The 25889-nt window shown below is 43.3% G+C and overlaps 1 protein-coding gene across 1 annotated transcript; it reads right to left on the bottom strand.

Annotated features, from left to right (window-relative positions):
* Positions 1-3779: 3779 nt before the first annotated feature.
* Positions 3780-25889, bottom strand: LOC139013766 (zinc finger protein 723-like). Its single transcript, XM_070420062.1, has 6 exons — positions 25770-25889; positions 14464-14655; positions 12855-12981; positions 12406-12498; positions 8364-8437; positions 3780-7745 (listed from the first exon to the last, which is right to left on the bottom strand). The coding sequence occupies exons 2-6, from the start codon at positions 14476-14478 to the stop codon at positions 6159-6161; spliced, it is 1896 nt and encodes a 631-aa protein (XP_070276163.1). The 5' UTR covers positions 14479-14655; positions 25770-25889; the 3' UTR covers positions 3780-6158.

Raw genomic sequence — 25889 nt, forward strand, 5'->3', positions numbered from 1 at the left:
TCTCCACATCCTCATCAGCACTTGTTGATTTATTGTTGCATAGCAATTCTGGCAGGTGAGAGGTGATACCTCATTGTTGTTTATGTTGCATTTCTCTGAAGATTACTGATATTAATCATTTTTTCCCTATGTCCATTGGTTATCTGTATGTTCTCTTTGAAGAAATGTCTATCCAGGACCTTTGCTCAAATTTTTATTTGGGTTGTCTTCATGGTGTTGAGTTGTGTAAGTTCTTTATATGTTTTGGAAATTAACCCCTTTCCAGATGTATCAATGAAGAATATGCTCTCCCCTACAATGGGTTCCCTTTTCACACACTAATGGTTTATTTTGCTGTGCAGAAGCTTTTTAGTTCGATATAGTCCCATTCATATATTTTTCCTTTGTTTCCCTAACCTAAGAGATGTATCAGCAAAAAATACTGCTTGGTGAGAGGTCTGAGATATTATGGCCTCTGTTCTCTTTTAGGATTTTTCTGGTTGTGTGGCTTACATTAAAATATTTTATTCATTTTCAGTTTATTCTTGTGTATGATATAATTTGATGGTCATTGCATTTTTTTTTTTTTTGCATGTACCATCCAATTTTCCCAAAACCATTTATTGAAGAGACTGTCTCTACTCCCTGTATGCTCTCACCTCATTAGTCAAATTAACTATATGGTGTGGTTATTTTCTGGGGTGTCTGTTCTTTTTCATTACTGTATATGCCTGTTCTTGTGCCATTACCAGGCTTTTTTTATGACAATGGCTTTGTAGTATAGTTCGATATCCCATGTGGTGATCCATCTAACTGTGTTCTATTTTCTCAAGATAGCTAAGGCTATATGGAGTCTTTTTTGGCTCCATATGCTATGAATTTTTGGAATTTGTTCCAGATCTGTGAACTCTGCTGTTTCTATTTTAATACATATTGTGTTGAATCTAATACAATACATATTGTGTTGAATCTAGAAATTACTTTTGGGTAGTATGGACATTTTAATGATGTTAACTCTTAAAATCCATGAAACGGTATATGCTTCCACTTTGTATCTTCCTCAATTTCTTTTTCCAATGTCCTGTAGTTTTCCAAGTAGAGGCTTTTTAACTCCTTGGTTAAGATCATTCCTAGATACTTTATTTATTTATTTATTGCAATGGTAAATGGGATTGATTTTTTTAGTTTCTCTTTCTGAGAGTTCTTTATTGTTGTATAAAATGCCACATGCCTGTGGACCTGGACAAAACCCAGAAGGGATGGCTATGGGCACCTGTGAGGCAGACAGTGGGTCCTCCACTTCCCTTCTTGCTTCTTATTTTCAGCTTTGGCTTTCCTAGGCCTGCACACAAAAAACTTAACTTTTATAGTTTGTATTATTTTATTCTGTTCAACCTAATAGTGTATTAACATTTTTTAAATTTTTTTTAATTGATTTCAGAGAGAAAGGAAGAGTGAGAGAGAGATAGAAACATCAATGATGAGAGAGAATCATTGATTGGCTGCCTTCTACACACCCCACACTGGGGATCAAGTCCGCAACCCGGGCATGTGCCCAGACCAGAAATCAAACCGTGAACTTTTGGGTTCATAGGTCGACGCACAACCACTGAGCCATGCCAGTGTGGCACTAATAGTGTATTTTAAAGCATAACATATAATTTCATGAATACACATAGAGGGGTTTTTGAGACTATTGTATTTGAAACTATTTTGTATTTAACTATGTAAAAGAAATAGAAATATGAATACTACTACTAAAAATAAACACACCTCTTCTTCCTGTTGATAGCCTTTCAAAAAGTGACATCAGATCTCCCATAACAGGGAAAGGAAATTGACCAAAAATAAGCCAGACTCCAGGGGACCACCTCTTCCTGGCACTGACCCCACATCCTGAATTCAACCATTTAAGTCATTTGTTCTAGACTGTAAGTTCCTGCACAGTAAGCACCATGAATGCTTCATTGTTTTTGCAATGACTAGCTGAATAGAAAAAATTGATTTATCTGTCATTTGCAATGCTAGACCTCCTCAGAATTCCTCACCTTTATACCAGAAAGCGGAGCAACACCCATCTAGCTAAGATACTGTTCCTATGAATGTGTTCAGCCCTGTGCTTTGGGCTGTACAGAATAAAAATGGTGGAACAACTCCCCAGATAGTAAGTTCTCAACACAAAACTTCAGTAGTAGACATGAATGCTACATACAGTAAGCATATAGCTTGTCAGGAAGTACAGGACAACATCCAGTATCTATACTTTATGTGATATTTGTGTTGTTCTTCTGAGCCAACATATGCACATAAACTCTCATATTAACCAGCACGTGCAAGATCCAGTACAGGACACTGGGTTTTTACTATAAGCTCTGCCCAGCTAGAAATCCTGGGCCCATGGTGGTGGACTGGAAGATACTCAATGGGCATATGTGCAAACAGACACAATTATGGCCATGCTGTGAACATACATAATAAGTTTGCACCCAAAATCATGAAGAAAATATTTCAAATCAAAAGCTACCATGGTTTCTGGAATGCCTAGAAAGGATGATCAACAGCCCAGTTAGTATGGCTCAGTTGGTTGAGCATCATCCCATGCACCAAGAGGTCACGGGTTCGATACCTGGTCAGGGAACATGCCCAGGTTGTGGCCTCGATCCCCAGTGTAGGGTGTGAAGGAGCAGCTGATCAATATTTCTCTTTCATTTCTGTTTCTATCTCTCTATCCCTCTCTCTCTCTAAAAATCAATAAAACCATATTTTTTTAAAAAAAGAATGATCAACGGTTGGCTTTATTCAGATGAATTTGTCTGGGTTCCACTGCAGTAAAGGAGATGATAATGATGTTTCAGTAAATAAAAATTCTTCCGGATTCTAACAAATATTGAAACCAGGAAGATCATTCCCATTTTCAAATACACACTTGCTACTCTGATGTTTTCCAGTATTCAGTATTCACATTCAGAAAGAAAGCCTTCATCATGAAATTGTGAGTTGTGAGTTCTCTTTTTCATAAAACATATAATCCAAATTTTTCAACACATTCTGATGCTTCTCAACCCACTATATAAATTCTAAACTACTGATCAGTACCTACAATGATCAGCAAGGATGATGTGGGATGGGGAGAGTATTGAGATGGTATAGCCATAGCACTTCAAAGGACAATGGCTCTGATGTCCATGTAACTGAGAATAAAAAGAAATAAAGGAACTGGAGATAATTAAGAAATGAAAGAAACACAATTTATCTTAATAATTTTAGAGTCAGTTTTGCAGCCTGGAAACAGGTATCCCCTCCACATGTTTAATTCATATCAATTTTTCATACTGAATATTTTCCATTTACTTAAAACTACATCACTCCCACTGGAATATTTTCCTCCTAATTATGGAGTATCTTTACACACCAAGTAGTGTCCTAAGTGCTTATTCCCTTCATATAACTATCAAAACAATACCATGATTTTGGACATTACCAAGTTTTCAACTAAACAAACTGGCAGACCCTAACCGGTTTGGCTCAGTGGATAGAGCATCGGCCTGCGGACTGAAGGGTCCCGGGTTCGATTCCGGTCAAGGGCATGTACCTTGGTTGCGGGCACAACCCCAGGAGGGGGTGTGCAAGAGGCAGCTGATCGATGTTTCTCTCTCATCGATGTTTCAAACTCTCTATCCCTCTCCCTTCCTCTCTGTAAAAAATCAATAAAATATATATATATTTTTTTTAAAAAACTGGCAGAAAAGAGTGAATAACTTTGGTGACATAATAAGTAAAAAACAATAACCAAAGGAATGTCCACTTACATAGTTTCTCTTTAATAGAAAGAATGAAATAAAGTGTATTAAACAAACTACGACTTCATTTGCTCATTATCCAATTATTACCATTTTCAGGATATTTCTGTACACCAATGAATTCAATGAAAGCCATTCTTAAAATCTCCAAGCACGACATATAAGCAACATTTCATCCACTATGGAACAAGGAAAACATACGTTAGATCTTACATGAGACACAGAAATGTAAACAGACAGAACTGCAGTGGGAGATTCTCAGACCAAGAATCATCAGATTTGGGAGAAATTCACTGTAATGTATAGAAGATGATTCACATTATAAACCTGTAAGATCTCTAGCTTGCTAGTAAATCAACAAATATTTTTAAATTACTAATTTAGATCCTTTTTTTCTAAAGATATGTGTACACACATACACACCCACTTCTTCCTCATTAATCCTCTTACTCCTAAATCACATCTTTGTTACTATACTTTCATATTACATGCAGTACATATCAAAACCATGCAAATCTGTTATATAGGCTCAGAAAAAGGAAGTGTGAACAATATATAGGCTAAAATGTAATCATGATGCAGAATTCCAAAAATAGGGCTTCTACTCATACTTTTTTAGATTTGTTAAATTAGCATTTGTTAAGCAAAGCTCACTGGTACTGAATGGTAACCAGCAGTAACTCAGAAGACCCCAAGGTAAACTGGCAAAAACCAGTTTATAACTCATAGGCCTGGAGGAAATACACAATACGCCTGCAGGGGGCTACACAGGGACGCCAAGACAGGATGCAGGCTGAGGGAGGCAGGACCCAGAGTGCATGCCTTTGTTAGGAACACCATGTGGAGTGCCCTGGGGTTCTCAGTTGAGGTCCAGATTGTTATATTCAAAGGAAAATCAGCAAGGTTTTGGTAAACTCTTCAGCAATCTTATATATACGGCATACAAAATAAAGACCCTGAGGTACACAACACTCTATAGTGCTCAAGGGCTTCATGAGAAGTCATATCAAAACCTTACACATTTAATTGTGACACTGTAAGTTGGTGTCTAGTGTGTGCACTGGAGGGAGAATGGAGTTCAAGTCAAGGCTCCTTAGCTACACAAGACAAATGCCAATGCAGAAACATCATAAAGTATTTTAGCTAAACTCTTACAAATACTTCCACTAGATCTTTACTGCAACCATCTTAATGTCCCTGTAGGTACTATATAAGGTTAAAGGTCCCTGGGTAAAGGACTTCTAGTAATATCATTCCAGTGCATTACAAATTGTTACCCACAACGGTGAATGAGGTGGGAAACATTAACATTCAAGGCATGTTAACACCTCATTCATTACACATCACTATTAATACACTTATGTTCATTCATTTTATCAATGAGAATATATTAAGTCCACACATAGTCTAAACATAGCATTACAAACCCACTATATTACCACTAGTCAAAATACACATTACAATCATTTATAGAATTATGAAATGAATTAAGATTTTAAGCCAATAATACTTTTGTTTCAAAAAAATCACAAATACTGTCATAATAACAACTTTTAAAAAGGATACAGTGTAAGCAATTACATCTATTCAAACATCCATACCCTTGGTATTTTGATTCCTACTAAAAAGCCACGTAACTTTATTTACTGGGTTCTCTAAAATAAGTATTCGGATTTACTGATATTTGAAAGTGTTGACTTATTACTTTCTACTGTGAATTTTCTGATATTTTAGATTTAATTTTGATTAGCTACTTTGCTAGATTTTCTAGATCTTTAAAGTCACTTTAAAGGGTAAATTCTGTGGGGTTTTCTGAAGTGTGTATTTTGGACAAAAATCTTTCTTCATTTATAACAAATATAGAATTTATCTCCAGTATGCATTCTCTGATATTGAGAAAGGCTGTAGGTCCTGCAAAAGGGTTTGCCATATTCTTTAAATTTTTAAGTTTCTCTCCAGTATAAATTCTCATTTATCAATTAAGATATAAATGCTAAATACAGGCATTGCTGCATTTTTGACATTTGCATGATTTCTCTCCACCAAGAACTCTCTGAAGTTCAGTGAGGTTTGTTTAATGGTTAAAGATTTTGCCACATTCTTTTTATTTGTATTGTTTCAGTCTGGCATGATTTATGTGATATGGACTAAGGTTCCAACACTGGGGAAAAGGCTTTTCCATGTTCTCTACACTTCCCTCTGGTGTGAATTCTATATACTTAGTGAGATTTGGGCAACAGCTAAAGGTTTTTCCACATTATTTACATTTGCATTGCTTCTATCCAGTTTGGATTCCCCAATACTGAGTAAAGCTATAGCAGAGGTTAAAGGCTTTGTCACACTCTTTACATTTGTAAAGCTTTTCTCAGGTATGCATTCTCATATGTTTGGTAAGGTTAAAGCAGAGGATAAAGGATCTGCCACATTCTCAACATTTATAAGGTTTCTCTCTAGTAAGAGACCTCTGATATCTGGTAAGAGTTGAACAGTGCTTAAAGGGTCTGCTACATTCTCTACATTTATAAGGCCTTCCTCCAGTGTGAAATCTCTGAAGTTAAGTAAGTTCTGAGCACTGGGTAAAGGCCTTGGCACATTCTCTACATTTATAAAACTTCTTTCCAGATGAATTCTCTGATGTTGAGTAAAGCTGGAATACCAGTTAAAGGCTTTGCCACATTCTCCACATTTATAAGGCTTTTCTCCAGTATGAATTCTATGATGGTTGGTTAGGTCTGAACACCGGTAAAAGGCTTTGTCACATTCTCTGCATTTATAAGGCTTCTCCCCCGTGTGAGTTCTCTGATGTCGAGTCAGGCTTGAATACCAGTTAAAGGATTTACCACATTCTTCACATGTATAAGCCTTATCTCTAGTATGGTTTCTCTCATGTTTCATAAGCCTTGTACAATCATTAAAAGTTCTGCCACATTCTCTACACTTATAAGGCCTCCCTACAGAATGAATTCTCTGATGTTCAGTAAGTTTTGAGCACCTGGTAAAGGCTTTACCACATTCTCTACATTTATAAGGCTTCTCTCCAGTATGAATTCTCTGATGAAGGGTAAGGCTTGAACTCCGGATAAAGGCTTTGTCACATTCTCCACATTTATAAGGCTTCTCTCCAGTATGAAGTCTCTGATGAGTAGTCAGGTCTGAACACCGGTTAAAGGCTTTGCCACATTCTCTACATTCATAAGGTTTCTCTCCAGTATGAATTTTCTGATGTCGAGTAAGGCTTGAATACCAGTTAAAGGCTTTGCCACATTCTCTACATTTATAAGGCTTATCTCCAGTATGAATACTCTGATGTCGAATCAGGCTTGAAAACACATTAAAGGTTTTGCCACATACTCTACATTTATAAGGCTTCTCTCCAGAATGAATTCTCTGATGACTGGTAAGGCTCGAATACCACTTGTAGGCTTTGCCGCATTCTCTACATTTATAAGGCTTCTCTCCAGGATGAAGCTTCTGATATTCATTAAGTTTTAAGCACTTGTTAAAGGTTTTGCCACAATCTCTGCATTTATAAAGCTTCTCTCCAGTATGAAGTGTCTGCTGTTCAATAACATGGGAATGCAACTTAAAAACTTTATCACATTCTTTACATTTGTAAGGCTTCTCTCTAGCACGGATTTTCTTATGCATATATACATTGGATAATTGACTAAGGACTCTCACACACTGATTACACCTGAAAGGCGCCTCCCCAATATCAGTATTTTTAAGTTCAGTAAGATTTAACGACTGATCGAAAGAGTTGGCATATTCGTTACATTTGTCTGTCATCTCTACACTATGAATATCCTGAGGTATCACAATATTTGAGCTTTTATCAAAGACATTCGGACACTTATCATTTCTCTGTGGAAGCTGAGTTGTCTGATGGTTATCAGAATTTGACTCTTGTTTAATGTTTTTCCAAGATTCATTGCACTGGAGACTTCTCTCTTCATTATGCATACTCTGGTAATCATTGAAGACAGAAAGGCCTTTAGTGATGGCATTTAACATTGTACATGCAAAGCTGTTTCCAGTTACCTATTCTGCTATCTACTGAACCATGATGGTTGAATATAAACCCTAATAAACTCATAAAAATTAAAGACTCTGGAATAAGAAAGAATATGTATCTGTGAAAGAATAATGCAAACTTGGTTAAGGATTTACAACTTCATACTTAAAATTTCTATCTTCATTTTTTCAATCTGATTTTTTAGAAATATTTTACTTAATCAAACCCTACATTAAATCATCCAATGGATTATCTGCACAGTAGACTAGCTTACTTCTCTGATATTACAAATTTAATTTCAGAGAATATGTACGAATATGTACTTTTAAAAAAATATCTTTGGACTTTACGTTCAGAAACACATTGTTGTGCCAATATAAGTGACTTAGAGTAGAAAATTTTAATATGTTTTATATCTAAAAAGTCTTTTGCCAACAAGATTTTCATATGGGTAATTGCTCCATTTACTTATATCCCTCATAACATCCTTTTTTCTCTTCATATTCCCCTGCCCATTACAAAACTTTCATTAAGTGTAAATTCTCAATGCCACACCTTCGGTATCTTACCTGGAACATTTCGTGGAATGAATCTTCTATGCCTGACTTTGGCAACAAGTCCTGGGTGGCTTGAGAAGATATAGCTGAAATATACCAAATTAATTATCAAACACTACACTCAGGTAAATAGTCTTTAAATTCTAATGTACAGAAAAGGTTTCAGATGGCAGAATAGGAAGCAGCAAAACATTCTTCCTCTATGGAGATGTTAGGTTACCAACAATTACTGAGCCAATTGCCTTCTAGAGTACCTCAGAAGCCAGCTCAAGACCACTACAGCCCCCAGAAAGCACAAAACAAAAATACCGTATCAAAGAGAGAAGAAAAGTTGCTTACACTTGCTCACCCGCCCTGACACACTACAAAATGACTGTGGGATAACTCCAAATTCTCAGTTTCTTCTCAGAAGAGAAATGAGTGTACTGTGAGTCTCATGGTCTTTTGTTGTTGTTGTTGTTGTTTTTGCGACCGCCTGAAAGACTTGTTTCTATTTTGAATGATACAGATTGCTAAGGAAATGGCAATACACTGTGAATGCATTTGTGGCAGCTGTGAAGAAAAAGAAAGTAAGTGTTCAGGCACCAGACGGACGACAGTGCTGAAGACATCCATCAGGGATAGGAAGACATCATGAGCTCTATATATAATTGCGAAATTACACAAAACACACATACAACCTTCAGGTCAAGATGGTGGTGAAAATAAATGTGGTATCGGCATTCTCCCACAACCATGTCAAAAATACAACTAAGGCTTCTCTCCAGTATGGAACTACAGAAAAACCATCATTCAGAACCACCTGACACCTAGTTGAACAGAAGTCCTACAATTAAGGTTATAAAGAAGAAACCTCATTGAGACTGATAGGAGGTGCAAAGATGTTAAATGGACTGGTCCCACAGGGCAGAGAAAAATCGTGAGGGACATTTCAGCTGCACAGGCCACCTCTGAGGAGCTAGGGGACCCAGCCCCATACTAGGCCCACCAGCCCAGGTTTCCAGGGTTGGGAATAGAGGTCCCCATTAATTCTGGCTATAAAACCAGTGGGGATTGTGGCTGAGTATGAAGGATAGCTGCTGGCTTCCAAGGCAGTTCCTCTTAAAGGGCCCGCAAATGAACATACTCAGACTCACTCCCTCTGAGTCCCAGTGCTGAAGGAGCAATTTGAAATCAGCCAGGGATATACAGGGAGGAACTGAAGTCTCTGGCATTAAGATGAGAGCTGAAGAAGCTTTCTCCCAGACAGAAGTTTTGGTAGAAGCCACTGTTCCTTTTCTGAGTCCTTTCCCCACAGAGCAAGTAGGCAGGTGCCATATCTAAAACTCCATCTACCTGGCTCACACTGCTTGTCCCACCCTGGAGATTTCCTGAGACCCCACACCATCAACTTGTAGGCCCACCCAAGCTGTTTTCACTGGCTTTTCAATATAAACTGACTGGCATACACTCAAGCAGCATCTGGCTTCAGTGTGTGCCATACCTCTCGCTAAGTGTTCCCAGGCTCGGCAATAGTGGCAGCTGGCCTTGGTTCATAGCTTGGTCCTGCCTCAGAAACTCCAACCTCAGCATAATGAACAGACATATGCAGATCCCTTTGTAGATCATGCCAGGTGATCCCAGGTAGAACACAGGCACTGGTTGTGGTTGACTTTGCCCTGCACTTCATGGAGGCCCCAAGCCAGCACACCTGGCGGACACCTTCAGAGCAGGTCGAAGCACCAACCAAACCACCTCCACAGGCAATAAGCTCAAGGGGCAGACTCAGCAGACACCAGCCCACAATGAAGTCAGTCCTGCTCCACCAGGTGAGCCCTGCACAGCTAATCCTCCACAATGGTCACAGCAAGTTTTTTCAACTGATGAGACTTGGCCTAAATCCCTCCCATTGAAATTCCAACAGCAATCAAGGCTCAACTACAACAGGAGAGTATACACAGCCCATACGGTGGGGCGCACCTGGAATGCTCAGCTCAGGTAAACAGGAGGCTATGCCACTGGATGCTACTAGACATCTACTACATTAGGCCACTCTTCCAAGCCTGAGAGATGTAGCAGCTCGACCTAATACATGGAAACAAACACAGAGATCTTTCCAAAATGAGGAGACAAAACATGTCCAAAATGAAAGAACAGAACAAAACTGCAGAAAAATATTAAACAAAACCAGAACAAGCAATCTACTAGATGCAGAGTTCAAAACTTAGGGGAATGCTCAATGAACTTAGGGGAAGAGTAGATGAACATAGAACTTCCAAAGCTTAAAAAAAAAAAAAAGAACATGGAAACAAAAAAAAAAAAGAACCACTCAGAAATGAAGCACAGCCCTAACGGGTTTGGCTCAGTGGATAGAGCGTCGGCCTTCGGACTGAGGGGTCCTGGGTTCGATTCCGGTCAAGGGCATGTACCTTGGTTGGGGGCACAACCCCGGAGGGGGTGTGCAAGAGGCAGCTGATCGATGTTTCTCTCTCATCGATGTTTCAAACTCTCTATCCCTCTCCCTTCCTATCTGTAAAAAATCAATAAAATATATATTTTAAAAAATAAGAAAAAAAGAAATGAAGCACATACTAATTAAAATGAAGAAAAATTTACAAGGAAATCAATAGTACAGAAGATGAAACCAATAATCAAAACAGCGATTTGGAATATAAGGAAGCAAAAAACATCCAATCAAAACAGCATAAAGAAAAAAGCATCCAAATAAATTATGACAGTATAAGGTACCTCTGGGACAACTTCAAGTATATCAACATTCACATCATGTGGATGCCAAAATAAACAAGAAAGCAGAACAGAAAGAGACTCATACATACAGATAACATTGTGATGGTTGAAAGTAGGGAAGCTGGTTTGGGGTTGGATGATAAAAATAAAGGAATTAAGAAGTACAAATTGGTAGTAATAGAATAGTCATGGGGATATAAAGTGTAGCACATGGAATATAGTCAATAATATTCTAATAATTATGCATGTTGTCAGATGGGTATGACATTTATTAGGATGATCACTTAAGTTATATAAACACTGGGGTGGACACCTGAAACTAATATGCAGTATGCCACCTGTATTTGAAAAAATCACACACACACACACACACTGATTACATTTTCCAGAACAGGTTTGACAGGCCATTAAAAATCTACCACAACTCCTTGTTCTTTGTGTTCTCCTATACAAAGCAAGTTCATAAAGAAATGGATGGCATCCGCTTCTCATGACCTTAAATAGCAACAAAAGATCACAAGGCATACAAAGAAACAGAAAAACATAGTCCAACCAGAGGAACAAAGTAAGTCTCCATAAGTCAGCCCTATGTTAATGAAGATCTATTAATTACCTGACAAAGAATTCAAAATAACCATCTTAAAGGGGCTCAATTGGAAAATAGAGCAAAAAACATAGAAAACTAAGTATTACCACCAAACCTATGCATGACAAAACTAAAAATGCATCTAAAAATATAAAAGAGAACCAAACAGAGATTGGGAACTGAAGAATACAGTATCTGAATTTAAATAGAAACATCAGCAACAGACTTGATCATAAAGAAGGAAGAATAAGATAACTTGGACACCTATCCCCAGTGTTCCTGGGATGTGGGAACCAAATTCTAGTATCTCAACCACTTCTCTCACAAACTACTTACATGAGGCAGAAAACAGACTTAAAAATTGGTTTAACATAGAATTCTTCAGCAAGATTCACAAAGTTTCCCACATTCCCCAACAAAATGCAAAAGCAGTCAGGTCATACCACCCTCACACTAACTGAAATAAAGAATAATTTACAAGGACATTATTCTGTTTGAAGCGGACTTTGGCTCTCACTGCAAATGTGATGGAAGATCAAGGAGCAGAAGGAGAATCCTTAGATGACAGTCATCTAAGTGTTGGAGAGGATCTGTCCCTCTAACACAGAAACAGAAATAAACCTCATCCTCTAAAAAATCATTTCCCTTAAAACAGATCTTTCCAGACCATAGTTTAAGGTCTGATTTCCTCTGACATTTGGCCTCCCACCTGGGTCAGCTGCTTCCTTCATTCCCACCTACCTGGATGGATAACTACAGTCTTTTCTTCCTCCAACTCCCAGGTCTCCTCCATTTGCTCCAAAAAAGTGAGGTCTGGCTTAGACGCAGTAAGACCTGTTTATGAGAAAAAAAGAACATGAGTTTTAATGGAGATTCTCCAATTTCCAATCTGGTCCCTGTGCTCAAGAAGTGACAGGATAGGACATCGTAGAATACCAGAGTATTCTAGAAAATTATCCCCCCAAATATTATTTTTTGACAGCACTTTTACCATACCAGAGACTACATTTAAAGTTTTCCAATCCTGATTTCCACTTGCAAGTACAATAGCAAAACACCAATCTCTTTCCTTGAGAACACAGATCTGAAATTCTATCATAAAAAGCAGATGCTACAAGCAGACACTGTACTAATGAAGAAAACAAAACACTGCAAGTGGAGGAGAAATTCTGGAAGGAAGTGGTCCTCACCCAGGAATACGAGGTTCCTGTAGTTCTGCAACATCACGTCCATGTACAGTTTCCGCTGAGCTGGGTCCAGGCACGCCCACTCCTCCTGAGAGAATTCTATGGCCACATCACTGAAGGTCAACTGTCCCTGAAATTAAAAAAAAAAAAAAAAAAATTACTCAAGTGGCCATGGGTAGAGCTCATCATGTGACCCAATATGAAAACAGAGTTAATGGAACTAGTTTTGACCTAAAAGTATCCTGAATTATCCAATAAGATCATTTTGACACTAACATTCTCTAAAGTATTTTGAGAAAGGAGGATGACATATGATCCACAAAACCACTGTAGAAGCTTTACTTTTCTGGAAGATAAATTTTTAAAATAAAGGCACCAACATAGGCATATCCATTTTTGAGTGCTATATTTGAATCATAGAGGATCAAGCATTTATATTTCTTAGGTTGAGAATTCATTCTCAGTGAAAACTAAACAGTACTTCTAAAATTTTAATATGTACAACAATCAAGTGGAGATGGAAACAAATGCAGATTTGAACTTCAGCCTATGAGCCAGGAGGTCATAGTTCGATTCTCAGTCAGGGCACATGCCTCGGTTGTGGTCTCAGTCCTCAGTGTTGGGCATGCAGTAGGCAGCCAATCAATGATTCTCACTCATCATTGATGTTTCTCTCCTTCTCTGAAATCAATAAAAATATATTTTTTTTAAAAAGAGAAAAATAGCCCTGGCTGGTTTGGCTCAATGAATAGAGCGTCAGCCTGTGGACTGAAGGGTCCTGGGTTCGACTCCGGTCAAGGGCACATGCCCCGGTTGCGGGCTCAATCACCAGTAGGGGGCGTGCAGGAGATAGCCAATGATTCTATCTCATCATTGATGTTTCTATCTCTCTCTCTCCCCCTCTCCCTTTCTCTCTGAAATCAATAAAAATATATTTTTAAAAAATAACAATTTAAATAAGTAAATAAGAGAAAAATATTCTTGAGACAGTATAGAAATGTCACCACACCTCAACCCCCATTCAAAATCCCAGAGGTAGCTGACAATATCTCCTTCCTAAAGGCCTGCATCCTTATAGATGTCGAAACTGCTGATGCACATGAGCAGTTGAAGGACCTTCCTGGGGTGGCTCCAGTGAACTACACCATCATTATTTCCCCCACAGCTCAGGCGCCAACAACCAGGCAACCCAGTTGTAAAAGGAAATCACTCCACCCTGAAACGGAAATTTCCACCAACAGGCCTTTTTCAAAAGGCGCACTTTGTCCCAAGCTTATTAAAGCAGCCAATCAGAGCCATCCTTGAGTTGGTTCAGAGGACCTTCCAGTCTTCTGTGTGTTGTTCTTTATGCTCAGCATAAGCCTAATAAAATTTACCCAGAAGTTTCTCTGAAGGTTCCTCTTGATTTATATCTTGGGAAACTGAAAATTTTCAAATGCCAGTAGCATTTTAAAGAGGTAACAGACAATCATAAGAAAAACTAAGTAAGTACTTGAAAACCACCTCACTAGGAAGGACCATTAAAGTAGAGAAGTAAAGGTTTGCAGCTTCTAAACTCAAGAACTTTAGAAAGAAATGCAAACACAGAACTGACCCAAGACAGGGCATTTACCTGAGGAGCAGCCATGTTGTCCTCTTCCTCCTCCTGCTCCGGGTGGTTTCCTCAGGCGTCTTATGTTGCAGAATCACATCTGCGTCTTGAGGATATGCTTTCAAAGGCCTAAGCACAGTCTCTTCCTCTGCTTCCACCACGCTCACAGGCAGAAGGAACTTGAAATGATGAAAAATGTCACACTCCCTTGTCCTTTGTCACAGGAGAGATTCAGAAACAATGAGATCCTACATGAAGACCAAACTGAGTTTTTTCTCTACTTTCTTTCCTGCGCTCTACCCTTCAACACATGCACAAATTCTGACACTGCAATGACAATGTGGACTGTTCTGCTCCTCTCAAACCAAACAGAGCACCCAGTTGCCTCCCCTGGACCAAAGCCAGCTCTTCACAAATATACTGGGGCAGAGAGACCTTCCACTAAACATTGGCCTCAATTTTGAATCACCTGGAGCACATTAAAAAAAATGATGTTTGGCCAGACTCCCGGCCACCTCTCCCGGACCTGCTGCGCTCCCCAGCCTCTCCCAGACTCCACAAGTCCGCACCTCCACCTGCACTTCAGCCACGGATAGATTCATTCGAATAGTTGGGACTCACAACACAGTGAACAGGATTTTTCATGTTGTGGCTTTTGAATGTATGTTTACAAACCAAACCTTCACTCTCAAGAGGGCCTGATCGTTCCCAGGGAGAACGTCCCAACGATTGCGGATTGTGCCAGTGTGATTGAAGGAGTCAGTCGGAGCCGAAATGCCTTGCTGAACGGGGACACCAAGAATTATGATTGGGATTCTGGCTACACATGCCATCAGCTAGGAAGCGGGGCCCCTGTGGTTCAGCTGGCACAGCCGTACATGATTGGGTCAATACGGCGGTTACTTTGCGGTTACTTTGGGATGTGACGATGGAAGCTACAGCTACTACATTGAGGTTTCCACCACCCAGCCACAGTGGACCATGGTGGACGACAGAACTGAAGTCTCCTGCAAGTCCTGGCAGCCTGTCACTTTTGAAAGACAGCCTGCCTCCTTCATCAAAATGGTTGGAACACACAACACAGCAAATGAGGTGTTCCACTGTGTCCACTTCGAGTGTCTGGGGCAGAACAGCCTGGAGGAGGCAAACAGCGAGGAGCCGGGGACAGGGGACACCAGCCTGGCCAGTTAGCCGCTTGAGCCCCTCGCCTTGCAGGCCCCCAGCGGCAGCTCACTGCCCTCCAGCCGGGGCTCCACCTCTGGCTCACTCAGCCGCAGCACCAGTAAAGGGCTCTGATGGGCAGTGACTTGGGGGCCCTGTGCGGCAGGACTGTGTCGCTGCCCCGCCCCTTCCTGCAGGGAGCAGGTTTATTCCCAAGGATGGGAAGGCCCTGCCCGCTTTGTCCTCAATTTGTTCCGATCAGGCTGGTCTCCAGGGGAGAAAACGGTCTTCAGTCCTCCCGAGCCCAGCGTTCACACCCTGCCTCCCTAATCTAACCCAGGCCCGGAGCAGCCGTGTGTGGGCCGGCAGAGGGCAGACAGGCCTCTCGGACCTGCGGCGCCTTTGGGAAATGGGTTTCCTTCGTGTCTACTCATGAACACACATCACCCTGGCAACTGGTTTTTTATTTCTTTTAGTTACTCCCGTTTGCTGAATCCTAGGTGTTTGGGTCTTTTTGAAATGCTCAAACGGCACTTGTTTTAACCCGTTGACACTAATTGTCCTTCCTTAGTTTTGAACGGTTAAGCGCGGGGTGGATAAGCGTGGGGTGGAGCGAGAAGCACGCCGTCCCCCCAGGGCTCACAAGGACACTCCGCTGAGGACGTTCAGCAAAACACAGGCGCGGCGCAGCCTGGCACTGAGCAGTCTGGCAATGAGCAGTCGTGGCATTGAGCAGCCTGGCACTGAGCAGCTGGCACTTGAGCAGCCGTGGCATTGAGCAGCCTGACAATGAGCAGTCGTGGCATTGAGCAGCCTGGCACTGAGCAGCCGTGGCATTGAGCAGCCTGGCACTGAGCAGCCGTAGCATTGAGCAGCCTGACAATGAGCAGCCGTGGCATTGAGCAGCCTGGCACTGAGCAGCCGTGGCATTGAGCAGCCTGACAATGAGCAGCAGGCACTGAGCAGCCGTGACGCAGAGCAGCCTGGCACTGAGCAACCTGGCACTGAGCAGCAGGCACTCAGTGGCCGGGTCGTGGACTGGTCCTTCGCGGTGAATCTGACTGGGAGGTGACAGGAAGCACCCACTGTGCGCCTGCTGATGACGTGCTCAGATGCCTGTGTGGAACCTGCACACCTCCCTTGGGCTGGGCCGAGGGCAGGACGGGCAGGAATGCAGGCCTGGGCCTGGGGCGGCCCTGGTCATCCTCCATCCTCCAGTTCCAAGACGCTTTCCTCCTCCTCCTCACTGCACCGTCCAATCTGGCGGCCTGCTCGGCCCGCGCTGTGTCTCAGTCATCTCCATTTGGGTTCCCTTGTAACTCCATCAGATCCTTGTCGCTGTTTCCTCTGCAGCTCTCCCTTGGCTGTCTGACCATCCCCGCGAAGCTCCCCTAGAAGCAGAGTCCTGCACACCCTGTGACGCTGGGGGGCGCTCACAGGGGTCCTTTCTCTGGCGTCTTAACACGGTGGTTTGAGTGTACAAAGAGGAGGGCCGGTTCACTGCTTTCTCCTGCAGTCGAGCCCCGAGTGACTGAGGGGACAGTGGCGTAGTAGCATCGGATGAAGGGCTGTGGGAGCGCGCCGGGAGGAGCGGGGCTCCGTCTCCCTGCCCCTCACGCTCTGATCTGCCCTCTCCCTTGCGTGGGATGAGCGCGGAGCTGTGTCTGAGTCTAGCCCCAGGCCCCTGGGAGCGCGGCTCCTGCCCACTCAGCACCCGCCAGCCACACACTCACTGGGCAGCCGGAGGAGGCAGCAGAAGAGTGCGGATGCTTTCAAAGGCTCACCTGTCGAAGGGCCTCTCGGTAAACTCTGAAGTCACCTGTCCAGAGAGGAAGCCCACAGCGTGGACCCGGGGACATGGGGTGGGCCCCGCTGCCCACACAGCACACCCGGGGCCAGGGCTGCATGCCGAGGGCCGCTCAGCTTCCCCCGTGAAGGGGCACAGACTGTGTCAGAGCATTGGACCCAGCGGTCCCTTCCCACCAGGCTCCTTCCTCCCTTCTGTCTTCTGGAGACCCCTTTGGAGTGTGCACCTTCCAGGCTTCTGCCCTAGGCCTGTCTTGAGAGAATGGAATCTGTCCCCCACTCCCACCCCCCACATCCGGCTCTTCAGGGGCTCCTACTATCGGATGAAGGGAAGGAAGAGGAAACAGAGGCAGTCTGACGACATGGTGGCAGGGAGGCAGCTGGCCTCGCCCACACCTGTCTGGAGGCCTCACGGGCATGGACGCTGCTCTGTGCCCAGAGGTGCTCAGCAAATCCTGCACAGTTGTCCCCTGGGACCAGGCAGGGACTCTGCCCTCCTGATGGCCCCTGACTGGGGAGCAGGGGGCTTCAGGGGGCTGGAGACCCCACTGAAGGCCTATCACAGCACACATGCCCAGACAGGCCTGCACCTCCAGGAGTGAGGGGTGAGTCCCCAGACGACTGCCCGACTGCTGTTCTCCAGCGCCGGCTGGGCCTGCAGAGGACTTCTCTCCTGTGGCCATCTGGACCAAAACGGCCCCCAAACAGGAAGAGACCAAGGGAGCCTACTGGGGTGCAGGTGCAAGCTGGGCTGGCACTCAGCTGGAAGGGTTCCCAGGCACCCGGTTCGAGGAAGGAACCTGGGCTGGGCCATGGCAGGTCAGGGCTGGTGTGGGACCCGGCTCCCTCGCCTCTATGAGGACATGGCCTGGGTGGTTGTCTGGGTTAAGGAAAGGTCAGGTCAGGCTGGACCCTCAGTGGAGGTGGACAGGGATGTTTGCGACCTCTGGCCTGTTACTGTGACCCTTGTCAATTCCACACTAAAACAACAGCTTTGAAACCACCCTCTACTCCCCCCCTCCCTCAAAGGGCACTGTGGGAGTGAAAGGCCACTTTCACCAGGGCTGTGGGAGGGAGCCTTCAAAGGCACTTCTGACAGTTTCCAGGAGGCCCTGGGCAGCAGTGCGCACGCCTAGAGACTGTGCCTGGTAGGGCCTGTGCTGGGGTGGGGAGGTGTGTGTGTGTGTGTGGGGGGGGGGGGGGGGGGGGCAGGTATGGGGGGGGTCTGTGCCTGGCAGGGCCTGCACCTGGTTAAGGTGCTATTCAAGCTGCCAACTTGAAGCAGGTGCAGTAGTGTAACACAGCCATCTACACACACACTTATTTTCCGTATTCTCAGTGCTTTTTCTGTTCTGTTTCTGATACTAGAACCATGAGCCCATGATGGATGTGGGACTCTTCTTAGTCGCTCTTTAAATTGTCACTTTTAAAATCTTATTTAATGACAAATACATAAAAGTGTTTTATTCCTTAAAAAAAAATGTTTCACCCAAACCAGCTGTCCAACTCTGTGGGGGAGGGCACAGTAATGCTATTTCTTACAACTCATCAAGTGATCTAATGGAAGGAGACCATGTAGCTAAGCATTTCTTCTGAAGCTTTAATTCACATGCAAAACCCTTGGGAATCAGGGCCCTGATCTGAAAAGTTATGATTCTGTAGGTCTCCAGTGAGGCCCATGGAATGGCATCTCTAGTTCCCTGGTGGAGCTGACCTGCTTTAGGTAACAGTGGCTACAGATACTAGACTCAGAACACCTGAGACCTGTGAGTTTTGTGAGACTGGATTAGGAATTTCTAGAAGGGCAGGATCCCAGGCTGGATTCCTGGAGCTGGGGATGTTCTGGAATGGCATGGCCGGGTCCGTAGGCACTGTGTAGGTACAGGGGGGCGGGGGAAATCACACGGTGGCAACAGAGTTGTGTGAGAGGCCTGCCCTCAGATTCCCTCCCAAACTACCTTGAGTCCCCAGGTTTTCACTTTCTTCCGTCCCATGGGCCACATAGTATACAGGACAATCCACTCCCCGATCCCCTGTCCAAAGGTAAGTGGAGTCTCAATCCTTAAAATATGAGGAGCAGAAAAATGTTTACATCACAGCTTTATTTGAAAATGAACCAAAGAAGCATACTCCAGAAGCCTGTCAAGAGATGAGATTGTTAATACCCCATTCATTTTCACCTTTTCCAACTGACCCCCAAATATATTTTTATTGTTGTTCCCATTACTGTTTTACTATAGTAAGACACTTCACATGAGATCTAGCCATGTTTTCATTAAAATTTTAAGTGCACAATACAAGAGTGTTAACAACAGGCACAATGTTGTACAGTGGATCTCTGAAACTTATTAATCTTCAATAAATCAAAATTTGTATCTGTGAATAACAACTCCTATTTCCAGTCTCTCAGCCTCAGGCAACATTAATCTTTGTTCTAATCTTTATTCCTGTGAGTTTGACTCTTCTGTGGGAAATCTCAACCTGATTTATACAGGGTTTATTCATTAAAATTACTTACTATGACACATAAGTTTAAAAATGTATACAGTCATATTATTACATTTAAAGGGAAGAAATACGATTAAATGAATACAGATAAGCTCCTAAATTTGCTAGAGTCTAAGAAACATAATTATTATGAAATAAATAAAAATTCCTGAAACATGGCAGAGTCACTATAATAAAACCTTAGAGCAGCCCTAAATCTTCATGGGGAAATTTATGCTTTTAACTACAGATAAGCAGCTCAATAGGGCCAAGTCATTATTTCTATTGACACTGTTCTGGGGAATAAAAAATTAGTACCTTTTCCCTATATGCATATCTCTGTATCCAGATCCCCCTGTTAAGAAGGACAACAGGCATATCGGAGGAGGGCCCACTATTAATGTCCTTATTTTGAGTTGATTATCTCTTTAAGGATCCTATCTAGAAACAGTGTAATAGTTCAAGATACTGGTTAAGATTTCTACTTATGAATTTTGAGGGACACAACTAAACCCCTAAAAGTGTATGTGTGTGCATGTGTGTGTGTCTGTGTATGTGTCTATAAAAGTGTTATTGCACATGTAGCTTTCTATAAATCAGGACCAAGTCAGGTTCCTTAACTTGACCCCTCCTAACAACTCCAAACCCTAAACCAGGACAGCCATTTAATCTGTTTACTATACTGATGGGATTGGATTTTAATTTTAATAACTTTATCATTTTCAAACAATCATTAATTCACAAATTTCATTTAACCCAATGTCTTTTATTTAACTAAATATATTTTTACACTAAACAGTTCTATTTCAAAAACAGTCAATATTTAAAGACAATTATTTGGTAAGTTTTTCACATCCATTTTCCCTTACTAAGTTCTGAAGCTTCCGGTGGGTATTTTCCACTGAAGGCACATCTCACTCAAGTGAGACTGGCCACAGCTCACAAGTGCAATGGCCACATGAGGAGAATGGCTGCCACAATGGATGGGTCAGTATTCAAGTATCAACATGAAAGTATTTTACTGCGACATGAGGGGAGACTATGCCCTGTGAAAAAGCAACTTCTTTCAGTGTATTAATACTTTCTTTGTGGCCAAGCATAACATCAGTTTTGTAACTGAACATGGTCTTAGGAAAATATTATTTTTTTTTTTGTAGGATTGGAGTTGAATCCGTGTGTATATACACTCTTAACTTTATATCATGGTGTTATTCAGAGTCTTTTTGTTCCTGTTGTATTTGTCTAAAGAGCTTTCAAGTTCTGAGAGGGGAATTTAAAAAAACTCTTGTTCAGGTATGTTTCTCACTTTCTCCACATATTTCCAATCATTATTCATCTTTAGCTTTATTTGTCATTTGTACTTACATTTATGTGTACTCATTTACTCATCCAAGTTTTACTAACCATCTCCTTGGTGCCTGGCATTAAAGATACAAAATAGCCTGGCCAGTGTGGCTCACCAGGAGATCACCATTGGATACCCTGTCAGGGCACATGCCCTGGTGGCAGGCTCCATCCCCAGTAGGGGGTGTGCAGGAAGCAGCCAATCTATGATTCTCTCTAATTATTGATGTTTCTATCTCTCTCTCCCTCTCCCTTCCTCTTTCTGAAATCAATCAAAAAAAATTTTTAAGACAAAAAAAGGAATAAGACCAAGGCCTTGCACATGTGGGGCAGACACCCTAATCAGTAGACAGACAATGAGTAATGTAAACAAATAAACAGAAAACTATCTGAGTCCAAGAAGCCCAATGCAGACAAGTTACAACAGCGTGGAAAACTCACTGAAAGTTGGGAACAAGGGAACAGCCACTGCAAAGGCCTTAAGGCAGAAACCTGCCTATGTGTTTAAGGAACAGTGAGGAGGCCCCTGTGCCTGCAGCTGATGCAGGGAGTGGGAGAGAACAGGAGATGGAGTGTAGAAGGAGCAAAGAGGCCTGATGTTGTGGGGCCCTATGGGCCATCTTAGCTTCATGTTTTATTGTTTTACTATCTATCCAGTCATTCATTAGAATACTCCATTTATTTAAATTAAACTATTATTATTTAATGAGCACTAAGTAGTAGGTTCTGGCAATGAATTAGATAGATAAGGGTCCTGTCACCCATATGGATCTCATAAACAGAGAAAAAAAAGAAATAAACAATTTGTTAGAAAAGCAATAGAAACATATGTGTCCAATTACAAAATAAAATGCACACTTCCAATGTGCCAGACACTGTCTGAAGTTCTGTCTGTGTATGTGTTCATTTAATTCTTATGACGATATTACAAGGTAGATATAATGACTGTCCCCATTTGACAGATGAGAGCCAGCAGCCCTTCCCAGATCACAACCAGGACCAGGCTGGTCTTTCTTTCCTTCCCTGTCCCAGTACTACTCCCCAGTCAGCACCCTCCTCTCCTCCCTCCAACTCCTTCACACTACAGTGTTGCCCCAAAGACTCCCAGGGCCTGGGGAAAACAGCTTTTACAATCCCTCGGGCCCCTCTGTTGCTGGTACCTGCTGGTGCCTGCCCTGGTGAAGGGGCCACAAGCACCTGACCCTGCCTTCCACCATGTCCCTTACCTCTAGTCCCTAGAACCTTCTGCTCCTGTGGCTTGTGGAGCACTGACTCATATTGGTGAGGTCTTCATTAAACTGAGGACTGTGGAATTTGTTGAGCAGACAGGTGGCATGAGAGGGCTGTAAGCAGGGGAAGGGTTAGGTCAGTTCTGGGTGCAGAAAGGCCCCCTGGGACCATGAGAAGCGGACAGACTGGAGACCAAATTGTGGCTCAAAGAGGGCCCAGGGACAGAGGCCAGAAGCTGAGGAGAGGATGGGTGGGTTCAGAGGTCAGGAAACAGTAAGAAAGGGGGCTGGAGACTGGGAAGCTTGGGGGTGGGGGAAGGTGTTGGCACAGAGAACGTTGGGTCTTGTCCAATGACTGAATGGACAGAGGGGAAGCTGGGTAATGAGAAAGATGAGGGAAAAACAGTGAGCTCAGTGGGAACTGTGGGTGTGAAGGGCCACAAGGGATATATTTGGGCCCAACAGTCTATAAGCCAGGAGAGTGTGGCCTCATGGAGCATGGGGAGGGAAACCCTATGCAAACTCTCCAAGAGTGAAAATGCTCAGGGTGTTCCAGTCACTTTAGCCAGATTTAGGAGGGTGTGGGTGAAGCCTTGAAAAATACCACAGAAAACCAAGGCCTCAAACACCAGGCAAGGGTGCCGGGACTTCCTGCCCAGGGCAGCAGCATCATGGGACGCCTGTGATGGAAGAAAGAACCTGGGAACAGGTGTGGGGGCAGGAGGCAGGTGGATTGAAGGGGGTAGGAAAGTCCCAGTGGGTTCCTGATGAGCACAGGGAGCTCTAACAAGAAACACTTTGTAGTGATCACTTGCACACATCGCACCTCAGTGACACAGGTCTTGTGCTGGGCTTTCTACATATTCACATACTTAATTGCAAAGCTGGGGCCTTTATTATCCCATTCAGGACAGACGCTGACCCCAAGGCACAGACGGTAAATAATTTGCCAAAGTCATATAGCTTGTGAGTCACAGAGCCAAGATTTGACTTGACTCTGGACCTTCTGCTACCAGTATCTGAGCCTTTCACTCTTCTGCCTCAATTTCCTGATCTGTCCAAAAGATACTGGTCATCATCCTTCTACCACCGAACTGTCTGTCCCCAGATCTATTAAAGAGACACAGGTATTCTCTGCATCTTTTCTTGGAATTCACAGTGAATTATTTAAAATACATAAAATGATGCACACAGATTTTGGTGCTGAAAACTTTGAAATAAATGTTAGCTACGAGAATGTTGATCGAATTACTTCACCATTAAAAGATGAGCTCTATAAAGCATCAAGACCATAGAGTCCACCTTTCAACATCCTCAGACAATGGAGAAAAGGTACTTGAGGGGAACACTATTGTATTGTAGCTCAATTTAACAAATCATATAAAAGGAATAAAAGAGCTACTGAATATTAGACTAACTCACTAACACTAGGTGCTGACTGTGAAGAACATAGACATCCTTACCAAGTGCACATTGAAATAGCCTAATATTATGTACTATGTTGCAATAGACGTTTCCACATATGATAAAGAGTAGAAAGAACATAGGGTTTGTCTACTAAACTAAACACAATATAACTAAAAGGGAAAAAATTGGGGATTTAAAAAAATATGATGACTTATTGGGTGTGTTTTTTATTTATTTAAGCTACGTCATATTTAAAAAAGAATGATAAGAGCTGTTATGAGATGTCACCAATATTTATTTCAGAAGTTAATGACCTTTTACAAAAAAGGCAGAAATTCAATAAACAAAGATTTATTTCAATATGCTTTTAAAAACACAATGAAGTGAATTCGAGAGAGGTAGAAAGAAAAATGTAAATCTATTTCAAATAAATAAAAGACCAACACTTTTAATATTCTTTGAAAAAACGTCATGTGGTGACAGACTTGGTCATTTCTCATCCCAGTTCACCTCTCTAATCTAGGAAATGAGAAGAGACCCAAGATAAGTCTCTCCTTTCTGGCTGAACAGGGATGGCAAATGGAAGCTATCCAGTGATGCAAATAATTATAAAATACACGGGCCTTTTGAACTGGAATTTTGCAATTCTCCTGCTCATCTGCATAACTGAAATAATTAAGCAGATTTTAAAGTGCACAGCTTATAAGCCACAGGTCAACATATCACAACTCAATCAGCCACCTCCCACCAGTTCTCCACTCATCCAGATCGGAGTCCCCTTCTTCCTCCATGAAGGTGTATTGCTGCCCATCAATCTGTTTAGCTTCTCCTGTTTCTCTCCACTGTTGTCCTTCCCTGTGTATCTCCTCTCTCCTCCCCTCTCTGCCTCCCCTTTTCTCTCTTCCTCTCCTTATAGCTGTTCCTTGAAACTCCTGAGCCCTCTTTCACCTTCCATAGCGCTTTCTCCGCAGTCTTTCTTTGTTCCCCATCTCCCTGTATTTCAGCCTCTTTCTCCCCCAGCCCTGGGTCCTCCCTGCCTCCAGTGACCTTGTCTTTCGGGTTACACACCCTCCGCCCCACTCCCTGGCTTCCCCACCTGGCTGAGCTCTCGGCGCTGCTTCTGCCTCTGCTCGGCCATCCCTTCCTCCCTTTCCGTTCGGACACTGGGCTCCTCCGACTCTCTTCTCCCTCTGAAGTGCCTGGGCCTTTGTGCCCCACTTCTGCCAACCAAGGGCGCCCCTTCCTCCAGGGCTCTCTATTTTCTTTCTCCATCTGCTACTTTTCCGAGTTACTCTTTCCCACTTACCGTGGCGTTACCAGGCCCTCCCACGTCCTCAGTTTCGCCGTCTCTTTGTGGGCTGACCTCGCTCCTCTGTGCCTTCTCAGCAGCCCTGTCTCTGGATCCCCCTCACCCCCCGCACCCACCGCACCGGGCCGCTTTCCTGGCCTCCCCGTCGCAGGCACCGCCTGCACAAAGCCATTCCCCGCCAGGGGGTAGGTGACCTCTTCTTGGGACACCCCGTGTTCTTCTGTCCTAAATCCCAGCTCCCGGGAGAGTGTATTCTTCTTGGCATCCGGCCTCCTACTTAGTAAGTGGGAGGTGGCGGGAGGGGGTGCCTCCAAAGGGAAGGGGGCCTGCAGATTCCCAGGCCGGGGAGGAATCGGGCGCTCCAGGCCGGGAACTGCGAGGCTGGGGAGGGGAGCGGAGGGCTGGACTCCATCCCCGAGACTTTAAATGGCCTGCGCAGGGAGGGCTGGCCCGTGAGAGCCACGCGCGGGGGGGGCGGTGTGCAGTGGCCCCAAGAAGAAAAGACCAGAAAGAGTTTAACCAGAAACTAACGCGGACCCTCCACCCGGAAGCGAAGCCCTCAGGGCTCGGGAGGCGAGACTCACCCCGTTGGAGACGCGGGTTGGGGATCTCCAGGCCCGCCGCGACCCCGGGCTTCGCAGGCGCGGGGCTGTGCGCGGAGATGCTCGGGCTCGCACAACAAAGGCCAAAAGTCGAAGACCCGG

The sequence above is a fragment of the Myotis yumanensis genome, unplaced genomic scaffold (genome assembly GCF_028538775.1).
Source record: "Myotis yumanensis isolate MYYU_CA2020_CCGP unplaced genomic scaffold, mMyoYum1.0.hap1 SCAF_7, whole genome shotgun sequence".
Classification (NCBI taxonomy): Eukaryota; Metazoa; Chordata; class Mammalia; order Chiroptera; family Vespertilionidae; genus Myotis; species Myotis yumanensis.

What these genes read in the sequence shown, in the direction of transcription:
- LOC139013766 (XM_070420062.1), bottom strand. An exon ending in CAGGAACCTCGTATTCCTGG is followed by an intron (nt 12,499 to 12,854) that starts GTGAGGACCACT and finishes TCTCATAAACAG; the next exon opens with GTCTTACTGCGTCTAAGCCA. An exon ending in GACTGTAGTTATCCATCCAG is followed by an intron (nt 8,438 to 12,405) that starts GTAGGTGGGAAT and finishes GGTATATTTCAG; the next exon opens with CTATATCTTCTCAAGCCACC.